Source organism: Lemur catta, chromosome 4, assembly GCF_020740605.2.
Source record: "Lemur catta isolate mLemCat1 chromosome 4, mLemCat1.pri, whole genome shotgun sequence".
NCBI classification, from domain to species: domain Eukaryota; kingdom Metazoa; phylum Chordata; class Mammalia; order Primates; family Lemuridae; genus Lemur; species Lemur catta.
In genome coordinates, this window is record NC_059131.1 from 66,252,545 (window position 1) to 66,270,762 (window position 18,218).

The 18,218-nt window shown below is 52.5% G+C and overlaps 1 protein-coding gene across 5 annotated transcripts; it reads right to left on the reverse strand.

Annotated features, from left to right (window-relative positions):
* Positions 1–1,913: 1,913 nt before the first annotated feature.
* Positions 1,914–16,909, reverse strand: CAPG (capping actin protein, gelsolin like). 5 transcript variants are annotated; one of them, XM_045549972.1, is made up of 10 exons: positions 16,828–16,909; positions 8,291–8,326; positions 7,965–8,137; positions 7,712–7,866; positions 7,348–7,512; positions 5,930–6,079; positions 5,491–5,583; positions 4,877–5,009; positions 3,057–3,145; positions 1,914–2,466 (listed from the first exon to the last, which is right to left on the reverse strand). In XM_045549972.1, the coding sequence occupies exons 2-10, from the start codon at positions 8,311–8,313 to the stop codon at positions 2,401–2,403; spliced, it is 1,047 nt and encodes a 348-aa protein (XP_045405928.1). In that variant the 5' UTR covers positions 8,314–8,326; positions 16,828–16,909; the 3' UTR covers positions 1,914–2,400. The 5 variants fall into 5 exon arrangements, with proteins under 5 accessions (XP_045405928.1, XP_045405930.1, XP_045405929.1 ...); XM_045549974.1 differs by lacking the exon at positions 16,828–16,909 and adding an exon at positions 16,524–16,542; XM_045549973.1 differs by lacking the exon at positions 16,828–16,909 and adding an exon at positions 14,565–14,623.
* Positions 16,910–18,218: the final 1,309 nt, after the last annotated feature.

Sequence of the window (18,218 nt, forward strand, 5' to 3'; positions counted from 1 at the left end):
GGGAACTTCCGGACTGCTGCTAGCAGGATGCCTCAAGGGTGGGAAGTTTGCCTTGTGTCATCTCTGCCTGATCTGAACGGATCCTTCATTCCTGTTACCTCCTCCATCCTGGTTCTCAGCTGACCAGCAGAGACGGCAAGAGGTTACTGGGCATGGTGGGGGCTGGAACGCAGGGGAGCAAAGCTGCAGCTGAGCCTCCACTTTGGAATACGTGTCAGTTCTTCCCCCCATCCCTTTTACCTGCTCTGGGACCCTGAGGCTAACTCCGCAGACCAGACTGTGGGTGCTCAGCCCCAGCACACCCAGAGACCAGTCCACATGGGCCCTGGGAGCCTCTAGCCGGAGGGGAAGTCTATGCCCCTTACCGGGTCATTTCTTCCCAACTCACACCCTGTGTTATGCTCTCTGCTCATAATTTCAGGCCTTGGGACATTACCAATAACATAATCCGGGAATTTTTAAGTTGCAGTTCTGTTGACGGACAGATTACAGGGGGTGCCTGAACCCTCTGAAAGTAGATGCAAAGATTATCTGTGTATTGTCTTGGGACATGACTAGGACCTTTCTTTTTCTTTTCTTTTTTTTTTTTTTGAGACAGAGTCTCACTCTGTTGCCCAGGCTAGAGTGCCATGGCATCAGCCTGGCTCACAGCAACCTCAGACTCTAGGGCTCAAGCAATCCTCCTGCCTCAGCCTCCCAAGTAGCTGGGACTACAGGCATACACCACCACACCTGGCTAATTTTTTCTATTTTTGGTAGAGATGGGGTCTTGCTCTTGCTCAGGCTGGTCTCAAACTCCTGAGGTCAAGTGATCTTCCCGCCTCCGCCTCCCAGAGTGCTGAGTGCTAGGATTACAGGTGTGAGCCACCGTGCCTGGCCTTCTTTTTTTTTTTTTTTTTTTTTTTGAGACAGGGTCTTGCTCGTTGGTTGGTCAGGCCAGAGTGCAGTGGTGTGATCATATATCTCACTGTAATCTCAAATTCCTGGGATGAAGAGATCCTTCTGCCACAACCTCCCAAGTAGCTAGGACTGCAGGTACACACCTGGCTAATTTTTAAAACATTTTTTTGTAGAAACAGTCTCACTGTGTTGCCCAGTCTAGTCTTGAACTCCTCGCCTCAAGTGATCCTCCCACCTCAGTCTCCCTGAGTGCTGGTATTATAGGCATGAGCCACTGCACCTGGTCAGGCCTAGGCCTTTCATGGGAGAACTTAAAATATTCCATAACTCTAAAAGTGTCAGAACCACGGATTTAGTGCAACCTTTACTCTCTCTCCTTTTAAAAACCATCCCTGGCACCTGTTCTTTGTGTAGCCTGTCAGGTAAAGGCTGGGAAGTCTGTGTGGAGAGGGCAGGGAGGTGGGCCCATAGGGGAGCTGATTTCTCTATGCTTCTTGGCACAAAATCAGCAAGATGAACTTGATTAGCATTTCTGGTTTTGTTTGAGATGGAGGAATCCAGCTTCCAGGGCTCAGTAACCACATAGCCCATAGGACCCAAGGCAAGGGTGAGTCAGGGCAGCCGTATGTGGGCTCCTAAAGCATGTGGGCTCCTCACTGCCTGGGTTCAGGCCTACGTGGGCTCACACCTGGCTCCTGTCCCCCGGGTTGTGCCCCCCGGATGGGACCTCTTCTTGGCTACTGCATTCTCCCTGCTATTTAGCTCTCTAGCCTCTTTGAAGCGTCACCACCACCCCACTACACAAGAGAATGGACTTAGGTCTACACTAGGAAAAGCAACTTGGCCAGGATCAAACAGAGGCAGGGTGAGAACCAGACCCAAGACTCCCCGCGTTAGCCCAGCCCTTCTCCCACAGCCCCGCAGAGCACATCAGCCAAACACAGTGCCGTGTGCCTGTGAAGCGACAGGCTGGGCCCTGGACAGTCGTGAAAAGTCGTCCTCTTACTCAGCAATCATCTGTCACGTGAAGCTGCTGCCTCGCAGTGGTTTATTAGGGCATCTGAGGAAACACTGGCTTGAGTGGAGCCGCATCCCAAGCCCTTCACCACAGCCTTCCCCAGCTGGGAACGTGAGCCCGAACTGAGCCCGGCAGAAAGCGATCCGGGCCTGGCACTGCGCCACCTCCCTATTGGGTTCACAGCACCACCTGCCAGCCCCGCTGGGACTCCTTAGTCATGCAAAGCAGCTCTGGCTCCTGGAGACTCTGGAATTGTCATCTGTGTCCTACTCGGCTCCCAGCACGGGGATGGACCCAGGTGAATAGGTGGGACAGTGAGCATCAGCTCAGGAAGGGCGGTGCAGGCAGGGCAGGGGAAAGCACTCGTCTCCTTTATTGAACATCCGCAGGGGGCACTCAGCACTCTGCACCGCCCAGGCAGCCAGAGGAGGAAAAAGCAGGAGAGGAGGGCAGGGGAGTAGCGGGCAGGGAGATGCCCACCCTCATTTCCAGTTCTTGAAGAATTGCTTGAAGATGGGACTCTCACGGCCCTGGGGCAGAATCTCCACCTGCAAGGACAGTGGGGGAGAAGTCTGGTTCTGGAGGTTGCCACCTCTGCCTCCACCAGGGAGGACAGGGAGGCGGGTGTCGGGCACCTGGCCTGAGTCCACGTGCATCCAGGCCAGGGCTGCTCCTCCAGGTGGGCCAAGAGACCAGAAGCAAGATTACAGGGACAGAGACTGAGGAATTGCTTCAAGGATGTGGGTGCACAGTTTGATAGATGCCACCAACTATAGTTGAGCTATAACTGAGCTTTGTCAGCTCCCCCCAGAATGACTTGTAGAGTCACTGTGCTGAGGCCAGGGGTGGCACCAGCCAGGGACGGTGGCCCAGAAGAGGTGTACAGCTGTCAAAAGGCACACCCAGTTCTCTGGGCACCCAGGAGAGTGCTGCTCAAAATCCTCTGAAAATAAAGTAATGTATGCATCTTTAAATTTTCAAAGATTGAGAAGGGCTCTTCCACTAGATGGGTCTGAGAGAAAGGCCTGATTGTTCCTGGTGGTGCCTGAGGCTCTCCTGCCCTTCCTGGCCAGTCTGAGGGGTGGGAGGCCACAGGCAGAGCCCCAGAGGAGGTGTGGGGGCATGGGCGTCTCCTCACCTGAGTGTGGGGGGCGTACCGCATGCGGGAGATGAAGCCCTCGGCCACTTGGAGGGCTGCCTGCCGCTCCTTCTCGTTAGCTTTTCGCCCTGGATGATAGGAGGGAGAGTTTAAAACAGAGCAGGGACCCTCTCTAGCCCCAGTTCCATTTTTCTTAGGGAAATTTAAGGAAACTCACAATAGCTGGCAATTTTAAAAATAAATGTACCAAGAGGTCTCAAGAATGTTGAGGGTCTCTTTGGAGGTGGAAGTCAGCCCCTTAAGACTCTTCCCAAACTGGCAGCCCCAGGCTAGATGAAAACTCTTCTTCCACCCGGGTCTGATCAGCAAAACCTGCTCTGACCAGGGCCCCAGGGATATTTCAGGGAGAATGGATGTCCTCCCTAGCATCAAACTCTGAGCCCAGGGACCCCCTCCCCGCCAGAACCCCTTGTGTCTTCCATCCATAATTGTACTGTTACCAAGCCTTTGTTTTTTTTTTTAAACTTAATAGGACAAAAGGTACAATTTATTATGGAGGTGAACTTACTCCCATAATGCCAGCAAGCCGGCCTAATGGTTACACTAACAAAGAACTTATAAAGATGAAAATTCCCATGTAATCCATTCACTTGTGCAGTCAGTCCCGTGAACACAACCTGGGCTCCAGTTCCAGGCATTTTTCCAAACAAACAATGCTGTGATCAGTGGTTGGCTCTCCCGCCAGGCTATGAAAATCCCATGAACTACAATGCATCTGAAATTAATATGCTGTAGTGTGGTATCATGGGTCAGTCCAGCTGCACCCCTACCCATGAGATACTTCTCTTCCTGGCCTCCCAAGTTTCCTGTTTCTCCTCCGGTTTCTCTTGCCATGCCGTTCGGTTCCTTGCTTGGGGTTATATAGGCTTCTGTGGGCCAATGGGAACCCCTCTGTGCTTGGCATTGGTTCCATGGGTATGCACCCGCCGGCAGGAGGGAAAAGGCAGCCCCAGCAGCACAAGGCTCTCTCTTCCCACTCTACCCCTTGGAGACCCGCCAGCACTGCCTGCTGCTGCACGCCCCTCCGTTTCACCTCACTGCTCAGTTTAGGAGGTAACAGTAGGAATCGCTGGTGGCTGCTATCCATAGACACCTTACTACTTCTCCGTCTTCCTGACCAGGCTGGGGGCTGGCAATTTCTTGGCCTTGGTTGACCCCACAACTATTTATTGAGCAAATGCTATTTCCATCAAGACCCTACATGGACTCAGAGCAAGTTTATTTCATTTTCAAATAGTCAAACCAAGCCGAACAGGCTTTTGCACAACAGTGTTTCCATTTCCAGAAGATATAATCTTTTGGAAAAACAAGTTCTACAAGTTTACCACCCACTGCATAAATTGATATTTAATTTATCTACAATTTGTCTCTATCACACCTTACGGCAGAATCTCAGGATCAGGGGTCCCAGCAGCCCTGAAGGCCTAGGACCGGTCTAGGACAGTGGTTCTCAAAAGTGTGGTCCCTGGAACCAACAGCTTAGGCATCCCCTGGAACCTTGTTAGAAATGCATGTTCTTGGCCCCACCCCAGACCTAGCAATGCAGGGCCTCTGGGGGCGCGGCCCAGCAATCTGTTTGAACAGGCCCTGGGGTGACTCTGAGGCTTCCCGGCAGTTCAGAGTCATTGTCTAGAATTTAGGGAATGGGAACAGCAGAGGGAACCCCCCATCCCGGAGCATGCAGGCTCCCCGAAGCCATCTTTTGCAAGCCTGGGGCAGGCCGAGCCCAGCAATGAGGAGCCTGCTGGGGCCAGAGCAGCTGCAGGCATCTCAGGCTGGTGTGGAGGAGCCACACATACCCTTCCAGATGTAGATCTTGCCACAGAGCCCATTGTCCAGCACGAAACAGTCATCAGGTATCAGCAGCTCTACGGCAAAGGGGCTGGAGTCGGCCACCTTGGTGAGGTTCATCTGTCCAGTGGCATCAGAGACCTGGGGAGGAAGGGCAGTGCTGGGTCTCACACACCGCAGCTGAAGAGGGGGCTGCCCGGCCCTCCTCAGCTCCCTCCCACTCTGCCCCTGCCCACGGCCCAGGCCCTGAAAGTGACCCTGAGGCAGACCCCGCCCCCTCCCAGCACCCCCAATCCCTGCAGCACAGAAGCCCTGAGTCCATTTAGACATTAAGTGGATTCCAAATTACAAATAAATGCACAGAATCCAAAAAAGTAAAGCGCAGTACTGGCCTGAAACCTTTACCAGGAATGGGCCAGAAGAGAAGTAGCATTTATCTCCTCCGGGGGCCTGCCATCCACCCACCTCCCATCCTCCTCTCCTGCAAGCCCTGCATAAACCTCGCTGGTTCCGGCCCAACCTCCCCACCACCTTCTCCTCCCCTGCAGCCCTGCGTGCCGCTGTGCTGTGCAGGCTGTCACCCATCCCCCGCCTGGTCCCAGGGCAGGTCTGGGGTACCCACCTTATACAGAGCCGCGGCCTGGGCATTTGTCTGGTCAGCTGTGAGGTCTTCCTCGGGGTTGCCCTCCTTCAGAGCAGGCTTGGGGCCCAGGACCTACAGGCGCCAGGGCAGGCCAGGTTTACAGGGATCCCTGCCCCCTAACTCCCCAAACCATCATGGCCAGGGCCACCACCTCTGGTGGGACAAACTGTCCTGCACTAGGGCACCCAGCAGAGATGAGTGAGGGCTGGGTCCAGCCGGCACCCCCAGCCAGGCTGCTGAGCCCTGAGGACAAGCATCTACCCAGAGGGGGCACCCTGTGAGCTAGCCACAGCCCTGGGCAGTGCCCCAGCCACCCCCTGCCACCCTCCACCAGCCACCTCCATCCCCCCAGCCCATCACTGCCTCTTGGCCACTTCCCAGCATCGGCTCCCAGCTGCCCTCTCCAACGTCCCCCAACCTGGATCATCTCGGCCGGCTCCTCCCCATCAGTGACGATCTCCACGTGGGCCTTGCCCTGTCGCTCACTGTCCCGTATGGCCAGCGCCAGGTCCCTCGCCTTGTTGCGCTCCAGGATGTTGGACTTTCCACCACACCAGGTAAAGATGTTCTGGAGGGAAGCAGGGAAGCCAGGTCCTGCCCCTGCTCAGAGGACGGCCCGAGCTCTCCCTCTCCTCTCTGAAGGACTGTCCCCTGAGGCAGGACAATCAGGAAGGCAGGGCACACTGCAGAGGGCTCTCTGAGAAAGGCCATGACCACACTCTGCAAGAGTGTCTCTCTGCCCACCCTCCATCTCTTGTCCTCTTTTATTTTTCTCCACATTACTCATCGCCTTATATTTAAACATCTTTATCTTGTTTAGAACCTATCTCCCCTGACTAGAAATAAGCTTCATTAGGGCATTACTTGTTCACTGCTGTGTGCCCGCTGCTAAAACAGAGCCTGGCCTGTATTTAGGCACAAAATAAGTATTTACTGAATGGGTGAGTGGGTGCGTGGCGTCCTTGAGCTCAGCATCTCACACTCTTACCCGAAACCCTGCGAGCAGACCCTCCTCGCCTCCCCTGCCCTGGTAATAGCAAGGCAGGAGGGTCCCCCTTACAAAAGCTCCTGATTGATCTTCCTGCCTGAAACCTTCAGCACCACAAGATGTGGCCCACGCTCCTCAGCCAGACATGCAATCTCGCGTCCCGGGGCTCACCCTTCTTAGCAATTTCACTCCCCCTGCTCCTGTTCCCACCCCAGCCCTAGTCACACTTGACCCCTCCCTGCTGTCTACATGCATGTCTGCCCCTCTCCCCACCTTGGTGCCTCAGCTCACCTGCTCCCTTTGCCTGGAACAGCATTTCCCCTCTGTGAAGGTCTAGTGCAATGACTCCTTCCTGGGACAGCTGGCTTCAGGTCAGGCTAATAGGCCCCTCTCTGCCCCCAGACCCCCAGCACATGGCTGCTGCCTGCCTGAGAGCTCTTATCACATCCCGCCATGCATTGTGGAAAGTGACCAGCCCATCTTGGCTGCCTCCCCAGGGTGAGCTTTTATGGTCCCTGTGCTGGCTCATGGAAGGCATCATAGATCCACTGAATGAACAGATAAGTGAATGCATTAATGAATGGTCTGGCAGGCTGCAAACTCAGCAAGAAAGGCTTCCAAGAGAAGGAGGGAGTAAGCTCCCGAGTGTTAGAAGCCATGGCTAGACATCAGAGGAAGGCTGGTTTCTGTCCTTGCAAATATAGGGACGTTTTCTAATGGCCAGAGCCGTCCCACTTGGAATGGACTGACAGCTTCTCAGCCTCTCTCTCCCTTTCCTGGTGTCCTGGTCCCCGCCCTTGTAAAGGATGGTGCTGATACAGAGCGCTCAGGCTGGCTGGCCTACCCACCTGGCCCAGGTCCAAGATGAAGCAGTCCCCAGTATTGAAGCTGTCCCAGCTCAGCGCCCGCTCGGTGGCACGGATGTTCTTCTTCCCCTTCACCTGGTAGAGTTTCTTGATAGCCGCTGGGGTGCCTGGGGACGTCTTGTGAAAGGCTGACTCCACACCACCTTCCTGCAGCCCACACAGCCCAGCTGAGTGGACTGACAGGGGGCCCGGAGCCCTCCGTCCCCAATCGCACTGGGCGATAGACAGAAAGGTGGGGACCCAGCCCTGAGGGCACCCGGAACTTGCGCAGGTTAAGAACTAGCTGGAAGGTGGGCTGGCTCTGAGAGAAGCAGCAGGGTAGGGGTGCCTGGAGGTGGGCTCTGACCTGGTACTTGAGGCCACGTGGGAAGTAGCTCATGAAGAGGTCGGACTCATTGCCCTGCACCTCGCGGTGCTGCACAGGCCGCTCCCCAAGCAGAGTGTTGAGGTGCACAGCCAGCACAGCACAGGCCCCCTGCTCATCCCGGGACGACTGCTGGCCTGGGACGGGTGGGAGGTGACAGGGCAAGGCCCTTGAGACCCATGCCAGCCCCCACCCCTGCCCTGGGCCAGACCCCTACCCATCCCAACCCCCTTACCTATCCACAGGTGCAGATGGGAGAGCTCTTCCGGGCCATTGTGCAGCACTAGGTAGGAGTCCCCCGAGAAGAAGACACCCTGGTTCTCTGGTGCTACAGGCACTGGCTTCAGCTTCTCCACCCGCCATACGTGCAGGCCGGGGCCCTGCACTGAGCCCGGGAATGGAGAGCCACTGTGGGAAGAGAGAGGGTTGGCAGTGGCCTCATGGGCCCCAGCACAGAGACTAGGGCAGGCCTTGGGGCTGGGGTTGAGGAGAGCAGTGAGGAGGGGCAGCCCTTGGACATGAAGAAGGGGAAGGCAAAAAGGAGATGGGTCCACAGCCTACCTCTGGGGGATGGGAGAGTACATGCTGCTTGCTGATCTGGAAAGACAGGAGAAGGCATTATTACTACAAATGCCATAACAACCACCTCTCACGCTGGTCTGGGGAGGCCCTTCCAGGTGGGCGAGTACTTTCATATTTATCAACTACTTCATCTTCAGGAGCCCAAGAGGAGATTGTCCCTGGTTCCATTATGCAGGCCAAGAAAAGGAGGCTCAGAGAGTCTAGGTTCAAAGCCACACAGAGAGTGAGTGGCTCATAGAAACCAAGTCTCTGACCCCTGGGCCAGTGTATTCCCCTGCCATGACCTCTCAGCCACACCTCTTTCTGCTTCAGATGCCCTAACTCTGGGTATTGCCTGAGGCTGGGATTCAGCTCACTAAGCAAGAACTGCTTGTATTAGAAAAGCCTAAAGTCGAGGACTTAAGCTTCCACCATTAAAAAAAAAAAAAAAAAAACCACCACACAATAAAGAAAAGCAAAAGAAATCCAAAATAATCAGAAGAAAATAAATCATAAAAATAAGAGCAGAAATTAATAAATAGAAAGAAAATCAATAAAGCTGATTTATAAAAAAGTCAATAAAATTGATAAACTTTTAGACAAAATGATTAGAAGAAAGAGAAAACACAAATTTCCAATATGGAAACTGCACAGGTGACATCATTATAGAATCTACAGATATTAAAAGGATAAAGGGGCCAGGCTAGGTAACACCACTGCACTCTATCTGGGGCAACAGAGTGAGACTCTGTCTCAAAAAAAAAAAGGATAAAGGGAATATTACAAAAATTTTATGCCAATATATTCAACCATTTATATGAAATGGGCAAATTCCTTGAAAGACATAAATTATGAAAGCTTATTCAAGAAGAAATAGATTACCCAAATAGTGGTAATATCTATTAAAGAAATTAAATTTGTAGTAAAAAACTTTCCACCAAGATAAAAAGAAAAAAATCCAAGTACAGAGGGCTTCATTGGTAAATTCCACCAAAAATTTAAGGAAGACATGATACCAACTTACAAACTCTTCCAGAAAATAGAAGAGGAGGAAACACTTCTCAATTCATCCTATGCTGCCAGCACTCTTTGCAATAAAAAAGCAGATAAATATGTTATAAGAAAAGAAAATCACAGACCAATATCCCTCGTGAATAGACACAAAAATATCCATAGACACAAAAATATTAACAAAATTTTAGCAAATGAAATTAAATAAGATATAAAAAGAATAAACCATGATGACCAAATGAGGTTTAGCCCAGGAATGCAAGGTTGGTTTGACATCTGAAAATCAGGGTGACTATAGCTAATAAAAATGCAGTGTATATTTCAAGATAGAAGAGAAGATTTTGAAAGTTATCACCACAGAGAAATGATAAATGTTTAAACTGATGCACATTGATATAATAGATCCTTATATTAATACAATGTATACATGCATTGAAACATTACACTGTACCCTGTCAATATGTATAATTATTATGTGTTAATCATAAACTAAAAATAAATAAATCAAGCAGATCACAATACAAAAAATCTGAAAAACCAATGTTATCCACCCTATTAACAAACATATGTGCATATGTGTATGTGTATAATCACCTCAATAGATGCAGAAAAAACATTTAGCTAAATTCTGCATCCATTCCTGATGTTAAAAACTTTCAGCAAACTAGGAATACAAGGAAATTTCCTTAACCTGATAAAAGGCATCTACAAAAATAATAATAATAATAAATAAATTAAAAACACCAAAAAAACCCGAAAGACCTTCAGCTAATATTATACTTAATGGCAGCTCTAATTCTAAACTCCTTCCCTAGGGGAGTTTCACCCATTCCCTGGTGTCAGCCACCATTTCTGTATGCCCAGCTTCCCTCAAAATGTCAGAATGATGAACATCATCTTTATTCTGTAGGTCAGTGGGAGCAACCTTTTTTGGACAAGAGTTATTCAGGGGCAAAAAAAAAAAAAATACTAAGGGCAAGCATTTTAAAAAATACATGATCTTTTTTTAAATTCAGAAAATGCAGCAGCTACAGCTTCACTCACTGTCTCTTTCATGGGTTCGCATCACTGGAGGGTTTCTTTTTTTTGGCTTAAAATGCAGAGGCCACATAACCAGCAAGCACTTCATTCATAATACAATTCATGCTGTGCATCCATCTACACAGCCTTTGTGTAAGGTGAGCCCCAGTGGCACAGGGTAAGGGTGTGGGGAATTTGAGGGTGAAAAATGCAAGTTGGCACCATTAGGAAAATTCCTGGGGGAGGTGGGACAGCAGGAGAGCAGGAGGGAAAGCGCAGTCTTCGGGGAGGTGAATGGCAGAGCAGCGGGTGTTGAGTCTGAGTAGGAAACAAAGAGGGGGTGGTCAAGAGCAGAGAAAATGGATGTGAAGTGCCATGTGAGTTATGATTTTCTTTTTCCTTTCGCAACCTACAAAATCGTGGAAGGCATTTCTTGGCACCACACTCCGGAAGTGGGGAGGCAGTGAGGGGAGGTTTGGGGAAGGAAACCTTTAATGTTTCTCCATCCCACAGCAGATCACATGCTGTGCCCACATCCCCTGCAAGAGGCAGCCCAGCCTGTGACTCAGGACTGAAGTGGTGAAGTGGCCGCCCCCAGCTCACGCCAGCGGGCAGAGCTCAGGAATGACACGCACAGTGAGCCAATTGTCAGCTTTACGATTTTGCCTTCTGTGTTACTGAAAGGAGAGCTCAGGCCCTAATTCAAAATCAGGCAGCCCACATGCCACGGCTGCAAGCCCCAGAGAGCCACTGCAGGGTTTGATGAAAGGGTCTGGCTGCCTGCCCTTCATCTCCCTGGCTGCCAGTTAGAACTACCTTGGGCCTTATAAAACGTAGGTACTAACAAAGATTTTTTGTTTGGCTGAACTTTAATCAGGTTTCTGAACCTTCTCCCAGGCCCATCTGTAAATTTCCCTATAAAATTCAGTTTTAGCAAAAGAACCTTGCTAAGTCAGTTTAGACAGAACCACCCACCCACGATATCTGATCATCCTTGCTATGTGATCAGGTTCCTCACCTTCCACCATCCCCCAGGTGATGTCCGATCACTCAGCCTGTCTTCAGCAAGAATCCTGTTAGGTCAGTTTAGCCAGATCTGCCCCCAACACACACACATACTTTTTTTTTCTTTTAGAGACTTTTGAGTAGAGTAACCAGATCCCCCTCATTCCTGATGTTTCCTCTTAGTAATTTTCCATCCACTGACCCCCACCCTGTTCCTTGGCTATAAATTTCCACTCACCCATGCTGTACTTGGAGTTGGAGTTGAGCCCAAACTCTCTCCTCCACTGCAAGAAGCTATTGCAGTGGTCCCTATACCTCTCGTGATGGTCCTGAATAAAGGAAGAGACTTTTATTCAGGACCATTATGATAGGGTCATTGAATAATTTTAACAGCGCCCACGCTCTGGTCTGGAGATCCTCATTCCACGTGTTCAAAGCGATCCAGGTACTGCCAGTGAATTCTGCCCAGAACAGAGTCTCATGCTTGCCTGCACGTTAGAACCCTCTGGGGGGCTTTTGAAAAACCCCAGTGCCTAGGCCCCATACTGGACACTCTGGTGGAGCCTGGATTTCAGTGTTTGAGATGCCCCAGGTGACTCCAACACTTAGGGAAACTTCTGCTGTCCCGTTAGATCTGTGCCCCACGGCCTTCTGTTCCCGGCTCCCGGGGAAGGGTCCACTGTGACCTCTGGCCTTTCATTCTTCCCCATCCCAGCCCTTCCACTTAAGCCCACGCTCCTCCAGCCTCCTCAGTGCCCAGCTTCACCCTCACATCCATCAAAGCTCCACCATCCCTCTAGGCCCATATCAAGCCCCAGCTGTCGGAGGAAACTTCCAGAACACGCAGTGGCCTCAGCCTTTTCGGGCAGTTCTCCCAGCCCTCTCACCTGGGAGCACGCCCTTCAGCCCCTGCTTGACGGCTGTTTTATAGCATGACCTGCCTGCTTCATTTTTTACTAGAACAGGGGGTACACCTGATGCCTCTGTGTTCCTGAAGCAGCCCACGAGAGTCTATTCAATTCTACTCAAGGTCTGTGCTGGGGACTTGGCCCAGGGAGGAGGGTGCACAGAGACAAAGAAGAACAACTTATGTCTCATGGTCTAGCTGGAGGTGCCCAGTGAAGCAGAGACCCACCACACCCAATGAAACACAGACAAACTTCCTCTAGGTGGAATGTAACTGGATCACAGAAGTCAGCATTAGAAGGAGTGTCAGTTCTTTGTTTGTTTGTTTTGAGACAGAGTCTTGCTTTGTTGCCCGGGCTAGAGTGAGTGCCGAGGTGTCAGCCTAGCTCACAGCAACCTCAAACTCCTGGGCTCAAGGGATCCTCCTGCCTCAGCCTCCCAAGTGGCTGGGACTAAAGGCGTCTGCCACCATGCTCGGCTAATTTCTTTCTATTTTTAGTAGAGACAGGGTCTCACTCTTGCTGAAGCTGGTCTCGAACTCCTGACTTCAAGTGATCCTCCTGCCTTGGCTTCCAGAGTGCTAAGATTACAGGCATGAGCCACCAAGCCCACCCAAGCCTAAATTCTTATCTAGTCCTGCTCTGCATCCACCTCCCAACACATACCCATGCACTCACATTGCAGAAATCTCTTATAGCAGCCCTCACCATCCTCTTCTTCTTACTGTTATTTTTAGAGACAGGGTCTCACACTGGAGTGCAATGGCACAATCATAGCTCACGGCAACCTGAAACTCCTGGGCTCCAGTGATCCTCCTGCTTCAGCTGCCCAAGTAGTTGGGACTACAGGTATGTGCCACCACACCCAGCTAATTTTTTTTCATTCATTTTTAGATACAGGGTCTCGAGATATGTTGCCCAGGCTGGACTCAAACTCTCAGCCTCAATCCTCCCACCTCATCCTCCCGAGTTGCTGGGATTACAGGTACGAGCCAACACGCATGGCTACCATCTTCTTGAATGCTTTTGATGATGAGGAATTCACCACTGCGCAAGGCAGCCTCTCCTAAACCTCTGTTAAAGCCTTTACTTTTTCCCATTCTGCCATAGTTCGGTGAGTTATGGACATGCCTGTCTCTCCTACTAGACTATAAGGGCCTCTAGGGCAGGAACTGTATTTTGCTTCTCTGGATCTAGCTGGAACCTCATGCAGGTGCTCAAAGAATACATTTGAGTAACTGGACTTGCTGGGTTCCAATTATTAGAGCAGATGGAACCTAAGGGATAGCCCAGGATTCCAACAGGCTGGCGCAGCCCTGGAGGCAGAGAGCAGAGCCTACAAGTCTCATCAGACTGTCCTGGGGCTGGGGCGGGGGGAGGATGTGGCCCCACTGGCTTTCCCATAGTCCTGACTTAGTCTGTCTTTGAGGACACCTGAGGGACCTGGTAATGGGGGTCACAGTTCTGCACACCTTTAAGGAAATGCCTGACAGCCATCAGAGGACATAAGCCCTGCCAGGGACCAGTGGGATCTCTGCCCTCCTTGGACCCTGAGTCCATTAGCCCCCAACAGGTCTCTTTTCACGTCACAGCCCTGTTTGCCCCTAGGCATGAAATGAAACAGCACCTACTCTTCTCCCAGAGGAGGGGAGAGACAGATGTCACCACTGGAAACCACACCAGATCCTCCCAGCCTGGGGCGTGGGAGTTCCCAGGAGCCGGTCCAGAGGCCTGGTTTGGGGACTCTGGGCCAGTGCTCTTTCCCCTGAGACCAAGTAGGTCTCCTACCCTTCCCCAGGCGCCACCACCACCTTCCGCCCCCCTACGGTACCCCAGGAAGCAGGCCAGACCCTCAGCCAGGGCCTTGTTGAGTTGGCAAAGTGGTAATCGAATGTGACACATGCCTTTGAATCCAAATGGCTAGGCCTGCTCCGCCCTTCCCCAAACCACCTCAGACCAAATACCTAGTTACGCCACAGTCCTGTCAAATCTGAATTCACCTCCAGGCTGGCTGAGGACCTTCAGGAGGCCGGTGACTCAGTGTGGCAGCCTCTGTCAGGAGGACTGGCGCAGCCAGGGTGCCCTGACCCAAGAGTTCCTCCATTTGCAACATGAGCACAACCCGCCCGTCCTCCCGGGCAGCTGCCAGGCTGCAGTCAATGCACCAGGAACCTGGCATATGGCTGCCGGGACAGCGGCCTGGGGGCACCATTCCTGGCACAAAGTGGCTTCCAAAGTGTGGGTCTCTGTTCACAGACCCCAGCACCCAGCCTTTGCCTGCCCACCCAGGGGCTCCCGGCCAGCATCTCTGGCAGCCACCCTCCCACTTTCACCTCTCCACACTCTTCTTCCTGGCACTTCTGCTCCTCGGCTGTTCTTCCTTCCAGCCTGCCCTGCCTTGGTTCTCACTTCCCTCTCACTGCTGCTGGCTGCCCCACCCATCTGCCCCACCCCTGGGCTCCCTCCCCAGCCATAATGGAGGTGATGTCCCCCAACAGGGAGGGGCAGACAGTGCGATGGAGGAGAGCAGGCGTTGAGGGCCGACAGCAGGTATGCCAGGCCAGCTCCTCAGAGCTGCCCACAGGGAAGCTGGAGGTCCACCCGGCCTGGCCACAGTGGCCTCAGCCGCCGCAGGCTGCAGCCAAGGCAGGCCAGGGATGACGGCATCTCTGAGTGTGGGGCCATCAAGGAAAGCGATGCTCCCACTCACCAGTCTCGGGCAGGCGCATCTGCACAGCCCCCCTGCCACTGGGTTAGTCAGTCATATTTCCTGGGTGGAGTCACTGGCTCCCCACCACTTTTTCCTCCTCCACCGACTTATCTTTCTCCTTGCCCTGATTTTTTAAAAAGCTCAGTTCTGAGGGAGCGGCTGAGGCCACGAAACACTCTTTGCCATTTCCCCGCATATGCCAGATGACTCTCAAGTCTGCCTTGGTCTGCTTCTCTCTCATTCACCACATGTTTACCTCCCACAGTCTGGGCCCTGGGCTCTTGGTGGGAGGGGGGACAGCTCATCTGGGTCAACCCAGGGCAACCATCCTTCTTACGTCACAGTCATAGGACCCTAGAGCTAGTCTTGTCCAACTCACTGGCTTTTCAGAGAATACTGAGGCCCTAAGAGCGCACTGCCACAGCCACACCGGGAGTGGCAGGCAGAGCAAGGGAGGCTCCAGTTCCTTCTGAATCCATGGAGAAGCATGAGCGCTGAGTGGGTGTGACGCTCCAGGAGAAAGTTAGCACCCAGTTATGCAGCCACCCATGCGTGGCTCCCCTGCCCACCACCCTGGCCACCCTGGCCTGGAAAGGCGTTGGTCAGCAGGCTGGTTCAAGATGAGGCTCAGCGTGTTCAGGGTCAAGGCCTCATCCAGGAGGCAGTGGTGAGGGCAGTGGTGCAAAATCCGGAACAAGCCTTCCCAGTAAACCGACCTTCAAACCAAACGTCATTATTTGACAGCAAGGGAAATGTCTGAAGAAAATAGAGTTCTGGATGAATGTTTCTCATTCAAACCAAATCAATCCATGTGCTAAAATTGGGAGCAGATGGGAAGTTAAGTGTTCTCCCCAAAGAACATGGCCTTTAGCTGGCATCCAAGTGTCTCCACGGTCCCAATGACAACCTTAAAAATAGAGTGGTCTGGGTTGGAACCCCAGTGGGGCCTTGCCCTCAGGAGACCAAAGGCTGGGCAGATAACCTTCTAGAATGATGGGAGTTGGACAGTTTGGCAACTTCCTAGCCGTGCTTACTCAGACAAGCAACTTCCTGGAGCCTTCCTATGCCCAACTTGTAAAATGGGCACGCAGATAAATGTGAAAACTAAATGAAAACCTATAATTAACGAGCAAATAATAGACAATAATGCTAGACTTCTTTCTCTTCCCTTTAGTTTACCATCCATCCCGACCATGCGAATTTACTAGGGGGACCCCAGTAAATGCGACCAGCATGTCATGTAGCAGTATCCCTGCGGCCGGGGCCGGTTCAGAAAGTTAAACCGCAGATCACTGTCCCCTTCCCACCCCTCCAGCCCGCCCCACGGCCGCCGAGGTTCCTCGGTAACACGGGTGGCTTTAGGTTCCGGACTCTGTGCACCCACCCAGGGGACAAGGATGAGTGGAAATCACTGTTTCCCACACTCGAGCCTCTTCAGGCTAAAGGTGGCTCTGCCACCACGGGGGAAAAAAAAAAGAGGGAGAGGTTCGCAAATTAACAGCGAAACAAAAGAGCAGATAACTCAGCCCAGAGTCTCTCCCTGGCGGCTGCAGACGCAGACAATGCACATGCTAATCAATACCTGGTAACTCGACTCTAGAACTTGTTTCTTTACCAGACCCACAGCGTTCCTGCCCCTTCGTTTCCGCCGAGCAGAACTACTTAGTTTGTCCCTAACGAAGTGAAATGAAGCATTTCTTTAGCCCGGACCCCCGCCCCTTCTCCCACCCCTCCTTCCGGGAACCAAAGAGACCGCGCGCCCCTGAGAGCCGCGTCCCGGCGTGGGGACGAGAGGAGCGAGCGCGGCGCCCCGGCCGGCCGAGCCCCTCCGACCCCCACAGGGGAGCCCGGGCCGCGCTGAGCAGACCCCGAAGCGCGCTACTTGCCTGCCTGCGCCTCGCTCGCCGGCTCTGGGCGCCGTCTCGGCCGCCCCCCGCCCCGGAGGTGAGTGGCCAGAAGCCCGCGGGTGAGTCAGAGGGAGGGGCCCGCCGGCCCGAGCAGGCGGGGGCGCCCCTGAGCCTGCCGCCCGGATCGTCCCGAGGGCAGACGGGCGCCCCGAGAGACCTAGAATGGGGGTGTGGAGGTGGGCACTGAGGAAGCCAAGGACAACTATGCTATTCCGAAAACTTTGCGAGAGGATTGCAGTGTCACTTCCCATTCAATGGATAGGTCCTTGGCCTCGATCACTCTGCGTGCGAACAGCTACTGTTCTTTGAGCGTCTGCTATGTGCTTGGTGCTTTAAACGGGATCTTGTTCAGTCCTCACATCTACGTCATTATTCCTGCTGAATAGAAGTGGGCTCAGGGAGGCTCAGAGAGGATGAGTAACTTGTCCAGGGTCACACTGCTAGTTCAGTAGCAGAGCCAGGATTGTAACCCAGGCTGCTCTGCCCTGCAACACCTCCCCCTGCTCTGCATTCCGAGGAAAACAGGCCAGTCAGCGTCTGCAACAGGAGGGACGGCAGAGGGTCCACACTTCCTCCTTGGCTGCTGAATGGCACGCAAACCCACGCAAGATGGCAGCTGACAAAGAGCATCAGGGTCAGGTGATGGCCTGTGACACAGTGGCAAAAGTCCTTTCCCCTTTCTTGGGAATGAGCTTTGAAAATCCCAACCAGAATGAGTTTCTCAGGCCCACTGATGGGGCCTGGGGTACGGGAAACAATTCAAACCCTGGCACTGCCTCTTTCCCTCTGGGCACCCCTGGGCAAGCACACTTAGCGAGGAATGCTTGGAAACCACCTTCCTCCTGCTTATCTGCCCTTCTTTGACCAATTCTGCTCTCCCTGCAGATTCAGCTTAAATAGCCCTCCTGTGAAACTCTCTCCTCAGTGCTCCCAGGTCCTCTGGGCATCAAGGCCAATCTCAGTTGACAGCCCCATGGGAAAACTTCAGCCACACCCTGCTAACAAAGGTGGATTTGTATCCATAGGCAGCCTGTCCACCCTGGGCCTGTTTCCAGACAGCTGGGCCCCACCAAAGCCCTGCTAGGCATAGTCCTCCCAGAGCATTCACATTTTTTATATTTGTAAGATCAAATTTACAGTAAAATGCACAAATTCCATGAGTTTGACAGATGCAACACCCATATAACCCACACCCCTACCGAGATATAAAACACTTTCTACCACCCCAAAAAGTTCCCTTCCCACCATGTTTTATGGTTTGCCACAGGTGTGCTTCCCCCATCACACTGTTAGCACCTCTAGCCCGGGATCATGTCAAATCATCCATGCAACCCAGCACCTGGCATAGCATCCAGCAGATAATAGGCATC